This window comes from Aricia agestis, chromosome 6 (genome assembly GCF_905147365.1).
Source record: "Aricia agestis chromosome 6, ilAriAges1.1, whole genome shotgun sequence".
NCBI classification, from domain to species: Eukaryota; Metazoa; Arthropoda; class Insecta; order Lepidoptera; family Lycaenidae; genus Aricia; species Aricia agestis.
The window spans coordinates 6,174,435-6,189,626 of NC_056411.1; the positions used below are offsets into that span (position 1 = coordinate 6,174,435).

At 34.9% G+C, this 15,192-nt stretch overlaps 1 protein-coding gene across 1 annotated transcript in view; it reads left to right on the forward strand.

Annotated features, from left to right (window-relative positions):
* Positions 1-15,192, forward strand: part of LOC121728437 (Down syndrome cell adhesion molecule-like protein Dscam2) — a 90,787-nt gene that overhangs the window by 15,658 nt on the left and 59,937 nt on the right. Inside the window, exon 2 of the mRNA XM_042116632.1 lies at positions 236-294. Within this exon, the coding sequence (XP_041972566.1) occupies positions 249-294 (46 nt within the window). The 5' untranslated portion in view covers positions 236-248. The remainder of the gene's footprint in view (positions 1-235; positions 295-15,192) is intronic.

Below are 15,192 nucleotides of genomic sequence, written 5' to 3' on the forward strand. Positions count from 1 at the left end.
TATGTGGGTTAGTACACGAATGCTTAACAGCGTCCATATATAGATTTGTTTATCTTGTTTATTAAATAAATAATTCTTAACCTATACAACATCATAGCACATTGTGTTCACTTTGATTGTAAAAAATAAGGTATTTAACCAATAGATCCAATCTTTGAGTCCATTCCTGCTTTTGACCTAATAAATGCTTCTACAAAAGTATTTAAAAATATTAACATAAATGCAATTATTTCAGGTGGTCATCAAATATGAATTCCATTTGGATTATCGCCGTGCTCGCCTGCTGCAACGTCGGTGAGTTTTTCGCTTTTTCTTAATCTAATGAGACCGAAAGAGAAATAAATAAAACGCTTAAGAGAGCATTAATTAAAATTTTCCGTTCCCGCTTACAATTTAATTCGTGGGTTTAAATGAGCAGGCTTTTGCTTAGAGCTTTTCTGGTAACTTTTGATATTAATATCATCATCGTTGCACTGATTGCACTTGATAACAAGCTGAGTGTCAGTTGTCAGCCATCGAAAGTAATAATAATAATATCTATGGACGCTTCACACCACGTCAGTCTGGCCCCGTGCTAAGTACCTGAAGGACTTGTGTTACAGGTGCCAGACAACGGAAATATATTTAATACTTTTATACTATACATATATTTAAGATTTTTATTATATGATACACATGTCCAAGACCCAGGAACGTTTGGAAAACTTTTTGCTCCGTCGGCGGGATTCGAACCCGCGACCCGCGGCTTGAGCTACCAACAGCCCACCACCTGAGCCACACGTCAGGTCGTCTAAGTAAGGGAGCGTTAAGCAATTTACGGGATTTCACTCACATAATACTTATAATATAACCAATAATATTGAGCTAGTCAGCTTGGTCACAGTCAGCGGCTGACAGTGTTTGGTGCGAGCGCAGCTTTAATCTTCTTAATGTTCTCTATTTATATAAAAGTTTTAGTTAATCGCATTTCTCAAAGAAGATTATTCAGTTCATATTACTATTAATAACTATCTGTGCCGGTGAACTTCGTGTCACTTAAAAACCTTTCCTGGACTTCTACGAATATTTTAAGACTAAAATCAGCCCAATCCGTTCAGCCGATCTCAAGTTTTGCGCTTAGCAACACATTCAGCGACTCATTTTTATATTATAGATATGTTAAAGTATTGTTGTAAAACTAGTAACAAAAACCTGTTGTTTTATGAACCAGTACATTACCAGGACTTATACAAGGAGTGACAAAACTAAGAGATAATATTTTAGGGTATGTAGGTATGTGTTCTTTGTAGAGAGTTCACTGTGAAAGTAGCAGCGCTGAAAGATCTTTTTTTTCACTTTTGTATGGGGAAACGTGACGCTGCCCGTACAAAAGTGAAAAAAAATTGGTCATTCAGCGCTGCTATTTTCACAGTGTGTCAGTTCAACTCTCTACAAGGAACACAATATACACACCCTAAAGTATTGTCACTTAGTTTTGTTACATCCTGTATATATTTACCGAGTTACAATTGCTAAAAGGTTTTAGTAAAATCAATTCAGACTTTATTAAAAATTGACGACAAAAGAAAAAAATGTCGGTGTCCTATTAAAAACTAATTATGTGAACGAACGGACGAGATAAAAAAAAAACTTAAACTAATATCTAGTTATAATGGATACTGTTTTAAATGGAACATTCAGAAAAAGAATTAAATGAAATTCGTCTTTCAATAGAGTCTTAGCTATGTCCACACTGTGCACTTTCATCTTCAATTTTCGTAATCAACTTTCATATTGGCGCATTCAATAATTGAATGCGTCAAGGAACGCAACGCCAATATTGTCATTTTTGAAGTTTTGGATACGGTCAGAGGGCATGCGTCACGGGCATGCCTCACGTTCGCATGCAAATTTTGATGTTGATTTAATTATAAGAATTCGATGTCGAAACAATTAAAATATTAAGGTCTTATGTTATTAAATTTTGCCTAATATAATCATTACTATCAACTATAATTCTCTTCCTCGTGACATCAGGCTAACCAAAACCAGGGACACATTTAAGCGCAAAGTGCGTGAGTTTTATTTGAAGCAATTGGCAGAAAAGTATTAAATAATTATTGTAATCTATGATAGTTTTTATATATTATTATTATTTTATAAAATATATATAATATACTTATATATTATTATTTAAGTATATAAGTAGGTATATAAATAAATAATATATAATATGTACTAGTATTTTTAAATTATATAAAGTACTTTTGATATTTTATGTAAAAATAATAAATAATATTTTGTATTAATAGATTAGGTATTATATATATATTTTTTATAGTATTTAGTAGAATAGTCTCACTCTATTAGGTATAATGTTTGCTTATGACTTAAGTTATATTTAGATTACTCTTCATTTATTTTATTTATTTTCTTCATCCTTTCGCACTATTGGCACCTACACAATTTTGTTTCTGGACACCTAAAGGTTGACTGGTAGAGAATGCCTTCTGGCATTAAGTCCGCCTATGTACCAACATGTGCAAAAAGCATAAATAAATAATTACTAATGATTAATGTATATGGATGATATTATTTGAGTAACACGATAATGATAACGACTAGTGTATTAGCAAAACATAGTAATTATACACTTTTTAACTCCAAAGCTCATAGGCGTACACTGTATACTTACATAATGCGAAGCACTGCTTGATAACAGAATCCTAATCTTGACATTGAGTTGGTTAGAACCTTTTCGGTCACGGTGTCAAGATATTTACTAGCAAAGCCTTCTCGTCAACGTCAACTCCAAAAAGTTTTGCTAGCTTAGGAAGTAGCCTAGTTTTTATATACAGTTGATATTAAGGGGCAAAGATATAAACGAAAGTCGAAAAAGTATAATACTATGCAAGTGATTTTGGAAATGTAGATTGACGATGCACAAAAGCCATACATCGTTAAAATACCGCTAAACTGCTACTATCAATGAACTGATATATTACATGTTCATTTATAAACATGCTGTACAGTCTATTATACAAGTATTACACTCATATTTTCATACACAAATCTTGGCGAAACATACTATATTACTTTAATATGCTCGGATCTACACGCGCGTTATTTACTGACTCCGTAATTGTTAGATATCTATTTTTCTCATAAGCGACAACCCTGTTTGCTATGAGCATAATATGAATAGGGTTGCGTCGGGGACAAATGTGTATTTTTACAATTCCTATTGTGAGTCGGATGTTGTATGAACAATGTACGTAATGTTTTGAGTTAATTACTCGTGCTTGTTTATTATCTCATTATGTTTTAGGGTACCGTTTTTTTTTCTAGCATATTAAAATAGTTTTATTTTATAAAGGTGGGATGTGAATATAGTATGTATAGGACCATTCTTTATCTAGACAGATCGCAAACTGACCTGGCCACTCGTTTTTTGAGTCCTATCAAATTGCCTTGCGATTTCTATAATCTATCGGTTGTTGATAATAATGAAATTTTGAGTAGACTAGAGAAATTGCGCTTTCAGTTTAAACCAAGTAAAATTTTAACAAAAAATACTTGAGAGGTGTCAAGGGACACCCGAATGGAACGAAGTTATTTCTTATGTTCAAAAAATCTGTATACATATACTCAAAAAAAAAAAAAATTTTAAAAAATACCATCTAGTTAACGCCCAGGAATACTATCAACGCCCTCTACCCCTACCATGCATATATATAGGTACTAATAGAAAAGTGTCGTTACAACTTTTTTTGTCTAGCGAGGCGCAACGCGCGATAAGGTACTTCGTTCCAAAAAACAACTTCAAACAGTATTTCCTTATCATTTTATATCATTTCCGGATCACCTGTAAAGTATCATCTTACTAATAAATGAGCATCATTAAAATTGGTTCACAAACAGCGAAATTATCCGCGAACAAACATAAAAAACGTAATATCGGTAAACAGCGGTCGAATTGAGAAACCTCCTTCTTTTTTGAACTTAATTTTTTTTTACTTATTACTAGACGTAATTTGTAAATTAAAAAAATAACTCAAGTAGTAATTTCATAGTTCAAACTAATTTGATGGCGAAAATTAAAAAGTACAAAGTTAACATAGCCTGGTACAGCCGGAGGCGTGCGTGTCGCCAACTTGGACGTTATAAAACAAACTTTAATTAAGCACTTTTAAAAATCGCATGAAATTTTCCCGTAAAACATTCTGCAGGGGACATAGTAGCATCATGCGTAGACACAACGTAGTTTCCAATTTAGACCGGCTGCATACATACGTTTTCCGTATGCGATTTCCGCATTCGTTTTCGGTATTCGGAAATCCAAATGCATGGAAGCAGTAGAAATTACACTAACTGCTGCACACGTGCGTTTTTGTACGCCCGGAATGAATTCCGCACGTACATTTTGTGCTAGTCTCATGTAATTCCGAATACGGTAAACGTGCGTTTGTCAGCGTAATAGGTGAATCTGGAAGATAATGTTGCGAGGAGTTTTAAATTAATATCCGAGTGACCAAAATCAGTACACTCGTTAGGTTACTATGACGTAGGCAGACGAACATATTATGGCTTAAGACCCAGCGACAGCCAGACTTACGTCCTTTTATAAAAGGTGAAAATGTTCCTATTTAAGACCCCTATAGGGTAAGAACTACCAGCAACTATGGAGTTTAGGTCGCGGTTATTTTAAAAGGTATCCAGTTCTGAAGGTCTACCTAACTTTCAATTAGTATATTAAAAGGATTATCGCATATCGCATTTTACAACTTCCACCCCACAATATTCCGCCGTAGGCCGCACTAATAATAATGTCGTTACACCGCTAAACGGCAGGCTGGTATTTATATGAGCGGATCGGCTACAAGTTGCAAACTTCATTAGCGCGGGGAGCAGCTTACCCCCTGTGCAGGGAGGGGGCACTTTGATGCGCCATATTAGATTCCGCTTCGATTCCGGGGGATGTTTAACGTGTTTATGGCCAATCTCCTCACCGATATCTCTATAACGTAGTTTTAATCGCGTTAGCCTTTACATTATGATAAAATGCACATAAACTCTGGAAATTTTCATAGAAATGATTTCCAAGTAAGTCCTATCTTTATATTGCAGCTTGAATCTGGTGAATTTGGGCCTCTAGGAAGCAAATGTTGATTTCTTTTTTTAGTTTTTACCCCAAGGGGGTGCAATTAATTTCTTAATTTTTTTGACAAACAGTTTCTGCTTCTCTAAATTTTTTGATAAAGTATCTTGTTACTTATAATATTTCCAAAAGTGTACCAGCTTTATTGATGATCGGTTAATATAGAAAGGTAACAAACAAACATTCACATTCAAAACATTACACAGTCGGAATAATCAGCAAATACAAAAATATACCAAGATATAGTAGGCATTTCATATGTTTTGCACCTACGTGCGTCGGATACAATACGGCGGTAACGAACCTCCTACGCTAACTAACTCCATTCAGTATGAAGGGCCTTTCCTCTGGCGGATTGCGTTATATCTTACTCATAAACCGCCCTAATCACCCTTTGTTGTTTGGTGAGGCATTGGTAGCGTAAATCGGGTAATGTATGTTTTTTGAGATATTGTATAATATTAATAACTGACCCGGTGAAATTCGTATCATTTTCCTTCTAATATAAATCTTCATTGGACTTCCACAAAATATATAATATTTTGAAGATCAAAATTAACCAAATCAATTCAGTCGTTCTAGGGTTTTAGCGACTAACAAAATTTTAAATCAAAAATTGTGAATTAAGAGGATACACCAGGGGCGAGAGAAATTGAAAATAGGTATTTGAAAATGTATTGCTGTCTCACCAATCTCAAGTCTCCCACCGCAGAGCACGATAGAGACAACACGACAAAAGTTCTAATAAAAGAACAGAAAATCTTCGATTCGTTGTCCGCTGATTACTTATCCAAAACTTAACCGATTTAAGTACTTTTTCATTAAGAATTAAAGCAAGGCTTGAGCTGTGTTCCTATGTTTTATTTTTTTTGTATATTTTAGCCAGTTTTGTTTTCTGGGTGTTTGAACACAGAGGAAAATCTTGCCATTTTTTTTGGTTTTTGGACGTTCTTATCTTTTTTAATAATAAAATTATGAAAAAAAGAAAACATAGGGACATGCTAATAGTCGCCATAGATATTCAGGAAAAAAATCATAACTCTACCGGCATTATCCAGGGAGGAAACAGGGGACAGCGTTTGTATGGAAAAACGACGGTGTGGACTCCTCTTAATTACATAATATTATATTTAATTGTACATAATATGTTTTGATATTGTGTCGTTTTTAATTATTATATTATACGCTTTTTTAGAATGATTGCATCGAGGGATAATAAAATAATAGTCATGACTGGGTTTTCTAGAACAATAGTCAACTTTTTTTTTTATAAAGGTAATTTATTTAAATTTACTTCAAACATTTTATTAAAAAATTAAAAAAGCAACATTATTACTACACTACACAAAATCACAATAATGTCACTCGTATCGTTGTCGTAGCGGTGCTACGTGTTCTACGTGTCTTCGTAGCGGTGCTACGGATTGACGTAGATGTGCTACGAAGACGTCTTGTAGAGACACTGTTTATTTTTAAACCTTTGTAAACTATTATACCACTTGAGATAGAGCTAGAACCAATACAAAAATGAGAACCGAGACCCTTGAATCTTGAATGTACCCACTCTCATGACTTAGAAGAATGTACCTAAATATATTATGGTAGATTTCAAGCTAAAATGTGACCAGCCATGGAGCTTTTTTCTCAAGTAAATATAATACGTGAACACAATTAGTGAACAAAAAAGAGAAAAGATAAAAGTACGATGTAGAAAGGACGCATCTAGTTTTTGGAGATAACAGAATTTAAAGGAATAATTTTCTGTATGAAAAATAAATCAATCAAGGGAAACCCGTACTTGATATTCAGAAAACATGTTTTGAATCAACTTAAAAGTTTGGAAGTTTAAAGTTACTTTGGATATCGAAGGCGTAGATTGAAAGTAACTTTTGTGGCTGCCTAGATTTTATTTAAATTTCCAAGTATTCTCTTACATCATTTTTAGGGTTCCGTAACCAAAGTAAGACTTCGTTGTCCGTCCGTTTGTCTCCAGACTGTATCTCAACAACCACTTAATATAGACTTCTGAATTTTTTACGGATTCTGTATTTCTGTTGCTATAACAAAAAAGCGCTAGTAATATAAAAGTATCACAAAAGCGTATCATACTTTCTACTTTACGGTAGCATGAAGTTAAAAAGTCTACAGCATTTTTTGTTTCCATATTTAGGGAATACACAAAATATTAATCATGGAACATCACAGGTTTAATTTTTGTGTCGCGTTTTCAATTCCCCTAATCATCTTTTTGTGTAACTCCAGACGGCCCAGATTGACAGGGGTATGGGTAGGTCGGTGTTCCGAGAAACAGTTAGCAGTTGTTAACTGAAACAAGATATTCTGAAGACATGTAGGTTAGCTACAGTTGAATGGAAATTGTGGTAACGATGTAAATAGAGCTGTAGCGTAAGGTAACGGTTTATGCTTCGAATGTTTTTTTTTATTAATTCATTATTAAGTCCGTTTCAATGCGCTACTATACATAGTGATACCAACTGCGTGACCGTGTTGGCCAGCAGCGTGGAGAAAATGAAGGAAGCTCTCAGGTATTTTTGTATCATCAACCGTTACTGTATTGAGTTTGTATCGAGTCGTGACACTACGAACGCCCCGTGAGCTAGTCTACTTACTGATCTTTGCCGCGACCGACCATGACCGATAAAAAATCAAATAAAATGCGACTTTATAACACAGGCTATAGGTTTCATGTTACTCTACACCACTAGCTTTTACGCCACAAGCGGCGGCAGCATGGTTCACCACACGCATGTCAGTAGAAAATGATACCTATTAGTCTATGTCTTATAGTGGAGTTTTATTTAATTTTTTATCGGTCGCATCTAGCCGCGTAAGAGCTGGCGTGCACAACGATTTTTTGTCGCGCAATTATTTTACCGACCGAACAAAATTCAAATAAAATGTCACTTTATGAAATAGGCTATAGGTTTCATTTTCTACCGACATATTTTGTCTAGCGACAGATGCTGTCGCTGCTTTTCAATGGTGTAGAGCAAAATGAAACCTATAGCCTAGGTCATAAAGTGGTGTTTTATTTGAATTTTTATAGGTCGCTAAAATAATCGCGCGACAAAAAGTCGTAGTGCGCGTCAGCTCTAAAAGATCGGAAATTAACTTGACCTTGTTCTTGTGTCCTTAGACGCAGCCGCTAGCTGTGTAGCTAGCGACCACTTTGCGATTGTATCACGACTTCATAGCTACAAAAAGTCGCCGCGTGCCAGAGCCATTCAACCACGTGGTCGATACAGTCCGAATTCGGCAGCGGATTCCATACGTTGATGGAATTTGTGACAGATTCTAACATTCCTCTTAAAAATAGTTACGTGGGTACGTATTCCTCTTACGTGGGTGCCAAAGGACATTGGATAATTCATCCCGGCAAAGTATACGGATCCGGTGCGATGAAGGAATTTTCACCCATAGCGTTATCTATACTCCACTCGGGCTAACTTGTCGCTAGCGGTCATTGACTCCTTGTCAAAAACTTGTCATTTTCCATATAAAACCACGATTGACAATATCTGCCACTTCATTGTCAATCACGGTTTATATGGAAAATGACAAGTTTTTGACAGGGAGTCAACGACCGCTAGCGACAAGTTAGCCCGAGTGGAGTATAGTACAATATATAATTATTATTAAAATTGATGAAAATTTGAAATTAAATTGCTTTACAAACTGTTTCCACTACATACAATTTTCACAACAATTTCGTTATTCTCAGAAGATAATGTTACATTTTCATCGGAGCCCGAACCTAATTGTTTTCTTTCGTTTAAAAAACCAATTAACATTGCCATTACAAAAGTTTTTATATGAAATTAATTTTCAAATTGCTATTGAATACTAGAAATTAAAGAAAAACAGGGAGAACTTTATGAACTTTAATTGTTTGTGGTTTCCCAGTTGTATTGTTTGGTGTGAGTTTTTAAATTAACAAAGTTTTCAGACGATCTTAAATCAATTGCATCCGTGGGAGAGCAATGCTTCGGCACGAATGGGCAGCTTGACCGGATAAATACCACGTTCTCACAGAAAACCGGCGTGAAACAGCGCTTGCGCTGTGTTTCGCCGAGTGAGTGAGTTTACCGGAGGCCCAATCCCCTAACCCCTACCCTATTCCCTTCCCTACCCTCAACTATTCCCTTCCCTTCCCTTCCCTACCCTCCCCTATTACCCTATTCCCTCTTAAAAGGCCGGCAACGCACTTGCAGCTCTTCTGATGCTGCGAGTGTCCATGGGCGACGGAAGTTGCTTTCCATCAGGTGACCCGTTTGCTCGTTTGCCCCCTTATTTCATAAAAAAAAAATGTCCTGAGAAACGGCTTGTGACGTGATTCTTGTTTTTATAGTAATCAGTAATCTATACATATTAAATGAATTTCAAATTTTGTAAGTCTCGCTAAAATTCGAGAAGGGCTGAACTGATTTGTCTAATTTTTGTCTTGAAATATTTGTGCAAGTCCAGGGAATGTTTGTATTAGGAGGCAAGTGTCTAGTAACGTATAATATTGCTATGAATACTTTTTTGAAGTGAAAACTTCTTTGGCGGCGTTGAGCACTTTTGTGGGATGGGTAAAAACTGTGAAACTCGCGTCAGATTCTTGTGCTGATCGAAAAACGTAAGACGGTTGGAGAGTAGTATTGTAACATCGAAATCGATTAATCGAACAAACGATGTTTTTTTTTCGATTGTCGATATTTTTTAATCAATTGTAAGGGTTTCGATTAATTAAAAAAAATGATTTTTAAAAAATCGATTTTCATAAAAAATGGGTTAAAAATTTAATCGATTGTAAGGGCTTCGATTAATTAAAAAAATCGATTTTTTAACAATCGATTTTCATAAAAATGGGTTAAAAAAATTGTTAGGGTTTCGATTAATTTAAAAAATCGATTTTTTAAAAATTGATTTTCATAAAAAATGGGTTAAAAATTTAAACGCTTGTAAGGGCTTCGATTAATTAAAAAAATCGATTTTCATAAAAAATGGGTTAAAAAAATAATGCACAACGTTAATAATCAAGTTTTTACTTCTGCCAGCACTTCCGGAGTGCAACCCGTCTTTTTTTTTTTAAATTGTTGACTCCAGGCAGATGACAAAACTATTTGGACGGTTTAGTTCAAGACAATATGAGTCCTGCTACCGTATCACGTAAAAATAGCGATCAACAATCCACTAGCAATAATCACGCGAGCGATTGCTGGGTGTCATGAATGTCACAAACAATGGTGTCATATATACTGTAAAGTGATCGATTGCAATTATTGTATTGTTTTGGCTGATACGTGATACGAAATTGCAATTTTGGAGCAATTATCGCGCAATAACTGCTATCGCATTGCTCTCGCAAGATACGTGATACGGGGGCTGATTTGTCGTCTAGCTGGACATAGGCCGGCCTTTGACAGAATTAGGTAGGACCACCATATTTAATTTTCTGTCTGTGAATAATTTTTTTGGATACTTGGTCCAAAAAACGTTAATATTTTTAAGTATCTACCTTTAGAAACAGAAGTCGAATGGTTAAAAACATTGACATCTCTGTATATTTTGGCAGGTACTACACAGGTAGTTTACATTTACGTTAATACGTTATTGTAGGGTCTACTCACATTTACAAATTAGTACACAAGTTATGTCATGCGTAGCATTTAGTTGGCGACAACATCCAACAAAATTTTCCGTATCTATATTATTGAAAGTGGCAGTTGCAAATGTACATCAATTACAAACTCTTGATTTTGTAACAGCATTAGTTTATTCGCTCCACTAGTTCCACTTAGCTTGTTTTTCATTCAATTAGTCAAACTCGCTGCAAACTTGCTTACATTGGTTTATTCAATATTTCATTTACCCTGTCAGCTACGAATCTTGGTAAATCTTGGCAAATGGTAACTGCACTTTTCATGCTATTTTCACTGCAAGTTTAGTTCTTATCAGCTTACTACATGTTACCATGTTACCTAAGAGTAGGTATCGATGTAATAATAATATCTATTAGTATTTTGTTTCATGGCACACACACTAACTTTGTACAAAATTCTGAAATCAAAAGTTGAGTTGCCTGGATAACTGCAAACCAAAGAGTTGCCTGGATAAACGCAAGCAAAATCTAAGTTGCCTGGATAACTGCAAACCAAAGAGTTGCCTGGATAAACGCAAGCAAAATCTAAGTTGCCTGGATAACGGCAAACGAAATTTGAGTAGCTTGGATAAACAGTCGCAACAACAAAGATTCGTAGTTAGTGCACAACAGTTTTAGGCGTAACAATATTCAGTTCAGTGCCGGCGTCGCGGTAACGGAGGCTGTATAAATATTAATGCGGCCGCACTGTCTCGAGAGCCGTGTAAACTCCGCATTTGCATCGTTTAAAAAACAATTTTAACGCAGTTTCAGCAAACCTCGACTCTTTGAGGGATCGGCGTAACACATTTTTAGGTCGGTTTTTATGTCCCTTTTACTAAGTTTGTCAGTATACAAATCAACTTTATACCTATGTAAAGATTACATTATACTTTTATACTAAACATGTAAATTGAGATAATGTGTACTAATGAAAAAGAGGAAAAGTCTGTTGAATCAAATAAGCTCTAAAGCTACTGGGACGATTTTCATGAAATTTGACATAAACATAAAGAAAATTACAGGAAAAGGAGATAGGATACTTTTGATCTCGGAAACATGCACGGTTACCGCGGGATGCTGTTTTTATACAGGCAAATTAAAGTAAAATGAATAAAACAGCCTAGCATAAAGCTTCTTCGTGCTTTCTAAATTGTCTTTGCTATCATCTAATCAAGAGATGATTTAAATTTAATATACAAAATGTAGTCAACTTTAAGAGCAAATAGAATAAACTGCTTGTAAATTATCTTCACTCAAAGTCAAAGCAAAGACAAGAGCAAATTCGACTCTAAATACCCATACTGATAAAGACTGAAGGGTGTATAGGGGCGGTACGAACTCCATGAGTTCACACAAATTCCGGACATACTTCAGACCATAATTTACAGACTTCCCAGCTTCCAGTTACATCATTAATTAACGCACAATATAATTAATTTTAAAGCACACTGTATTTAACATGTTCATTTATTAATAACTCATTATTTTCCGGTGTTTGTTAACAGTTTCAATTAAGCGAGTGTTCTATAGAAAATCACGTGCGCTTTTGTAACGTTAACGTACGGCATAACGTTGTGTATTTCATTTTATTACACATTCTTAAATATTTAATAAGACATTCCAAATTCAAATATGCTCCATTAAGTCTAATAACTTCAATATGAAATGTTATAAATATTTAATTATAATAATTATGATGGATCATAATATTTTGTTAAACAGTAACAATTACGATCCATTATTTCCGGGACTACTGCAGCCATTTTGATGAAGTTAGCACAGACATAGATAATAATCTATACGAGTTACAAATTACAATAGAATGTGCGGTTTTTTGAGATGTAATTTTGCTCATACAGTGACTCAAGAAATCCAGTGTTAAATATTCTGTCAGAACTTTTACTGTCAATTACATTCAAAGTTTCTTTACCTGTGCCCTTTATGCCGACTACACATCATAGACAACTTTGAACTAAACTAGACATAGTGCGCTTTCAAGTAAAACAGCTACACACATTGCAGTTACAATGTCAATACAATCTCGTTGTTACCCTACCCGTTGACGTTACCCGTTGTGGGGTAATGGCGTAAATAGCTCCGGGCGTAATCCTTTGTGGACGGTAATTCGTGGCCACCATCGTCTGGTTTGGATAACGCTTATCTCAAATGGGGTGACCGTTCGCAAACATTTACAAAAAGGCTTGTTAAATTAGGGGCGCGTTTAACAATGTGTCATTTGGTTCGTTTGGATTTTTATATGTCGCTTTACTGGTAATCGGTTTGCCCGTTTGCCACGTATTAATATTTTAGAAATTATCACTTCTTCAATTAGTGACAGTTAAGTAATAATTTTCACATCAAGGAAAAAATTATCAAATCAATTATTTTTATTAAACAAACAATGTAAAAAACCAAACTTATTTAGATTGATTTATTTTATGAACATTTTATTCGTATTTGTCCATCATAAGTCAACCTGAAGATGTTCCACATAAATTCTCATCAATAACTAGAAATCATTAAGGTAAAATGGAGGCAAAACAATTTTAGGTGTCGGTAATGTTTGGTAAATCATTTTAGCCGTTAATGTTATTATCCGTTTACACGTCGAAAATGTAGTTACTGCTGGTGATGTAATGGGCGCTAGACTGACATCCTGACACACTGACAGATCATTCCCTAAGCTCAACTCCATATTGTGATAATCATCATCATTACCAGCCAAAACCCATATAACATATATTATATGAGTTCTTCAATTTTTTTATAAAGTTAAGGGTCAACGAGCAAACGGGTCCCCTAATGGAAAGCAAGTACTGTCGCCCATGGATACTCGCATCATCAGGAGGGTTGCAGGTGTGTTGCTAGCCTTTTAAGAGGGAATACGCTTTCTCCTTGAAGGTTTGCAGGTCGTATTGGTTAAAGGATTTGCTCGAGTTTTAAGTTGGTGTGTGACATTGGTATACAAAACATAAAGCATTTACACTTTACAGTCATGATACTCTCCTAATCTTAAAACTGCAATTATATTAATGTTCGTATATTTTTATAATGAAATCATTGTATAGATGTACCCATAAAAACTACTTAACGGATTTTGATAATTCGTCGAAACTGTGAAATCTTGTGACTTTTTTTTACTAGTGCATGTGTGGCTTAATAGTTTATAACACCCTTCTTTTTGTACGAGTGTATGTGTGGCTTAAAAGTTTATAACACCCTTCTTTTTTGTCGGGGGTTAAAAAAAGAGCGGAGATAGGGGCAAAACTTAGTTCTAAATTACCAGTGATTATAACAATAAATGCTGAACTTTAAAATTCCATGAGCCAACCAAAATTTCTAATTCTACCTCCATTTCTCTCATATAATAAAATTATGAAGAGTCCGACTACGTGACTACACTGTGAACGCGGGAATCGTGGAGTTAGGTGCTACCTCAAGAGCAAGTTTTGCTGGACTCATTTCGAGGGTTCTTGAAGTAAAATAGGATTCCGTGGTGAGCTCAACTTGACTCAACTAAAACTATTTCACGCTATTGGTTTGTAAGTATAAAAGATCTGATAATTTAATTACTTTTAAGGTATTTCATAGCTTTTATTGCATGCTTTGAGCGTGGCGACCGAACCAAGAAATTCCGTAACGAAGAAACCTAACACACCCCACTCCGACGCTCTGAGCCTGTCGGTGCGGCGTTGTTATTATCTTCCACAACAATCGTTGTATGCGTTTTAAAATTTTACCCCTTTTCTAAAAATCTTTTTCATAAGAGGTTTTTGCCAAAAAAGTATCTATCCATATTACGAAGTTCAGTTAAAATATATTATTATTTACAGAACATGAAATTGGAAATGATTTTCCATTTACATACAGAAATGCTTAATTTTCATAACACAAAACGTTTAACTTGTCATTAACAAACAATTAATATTACAACTGTATAAAAACAGTCAGGACAGTAGTCTCGTAGAAATAGCTCGATTAAGCTTATTGAATATTCAGTATTATGTAAGAGAAAGCCTTTAACTATGCATGACCTATAAACGTTAGTAACAAAGTTGGACTTGTATTAGATACTGGACGGTTCAGTTTATTGTTTGCAGCGTTACTGCTAAACTCGTACAGGAAAACTCATAATCCCCCGTTTAAATGTATTAGGTTTCGCTGAGCTATTTTATAGTTGACTAGCTGATGTTCTCTGGACGGCAAGTAGAGTATACTTAATTAAATTTTCCTGGATCAAAAAGTGACTATGTCCTTTACATGGTTTACTCTATATCTGTATCAAAGTTCATCACAAGAGCTCAGTAACTTCAAAATTAATGAACAAACAAACCATTCATTTACTGGTATAAACCGTATGATACCAGTATTTCCATTCTTCTGTTTTAATGCAGCATTCCTTATTATT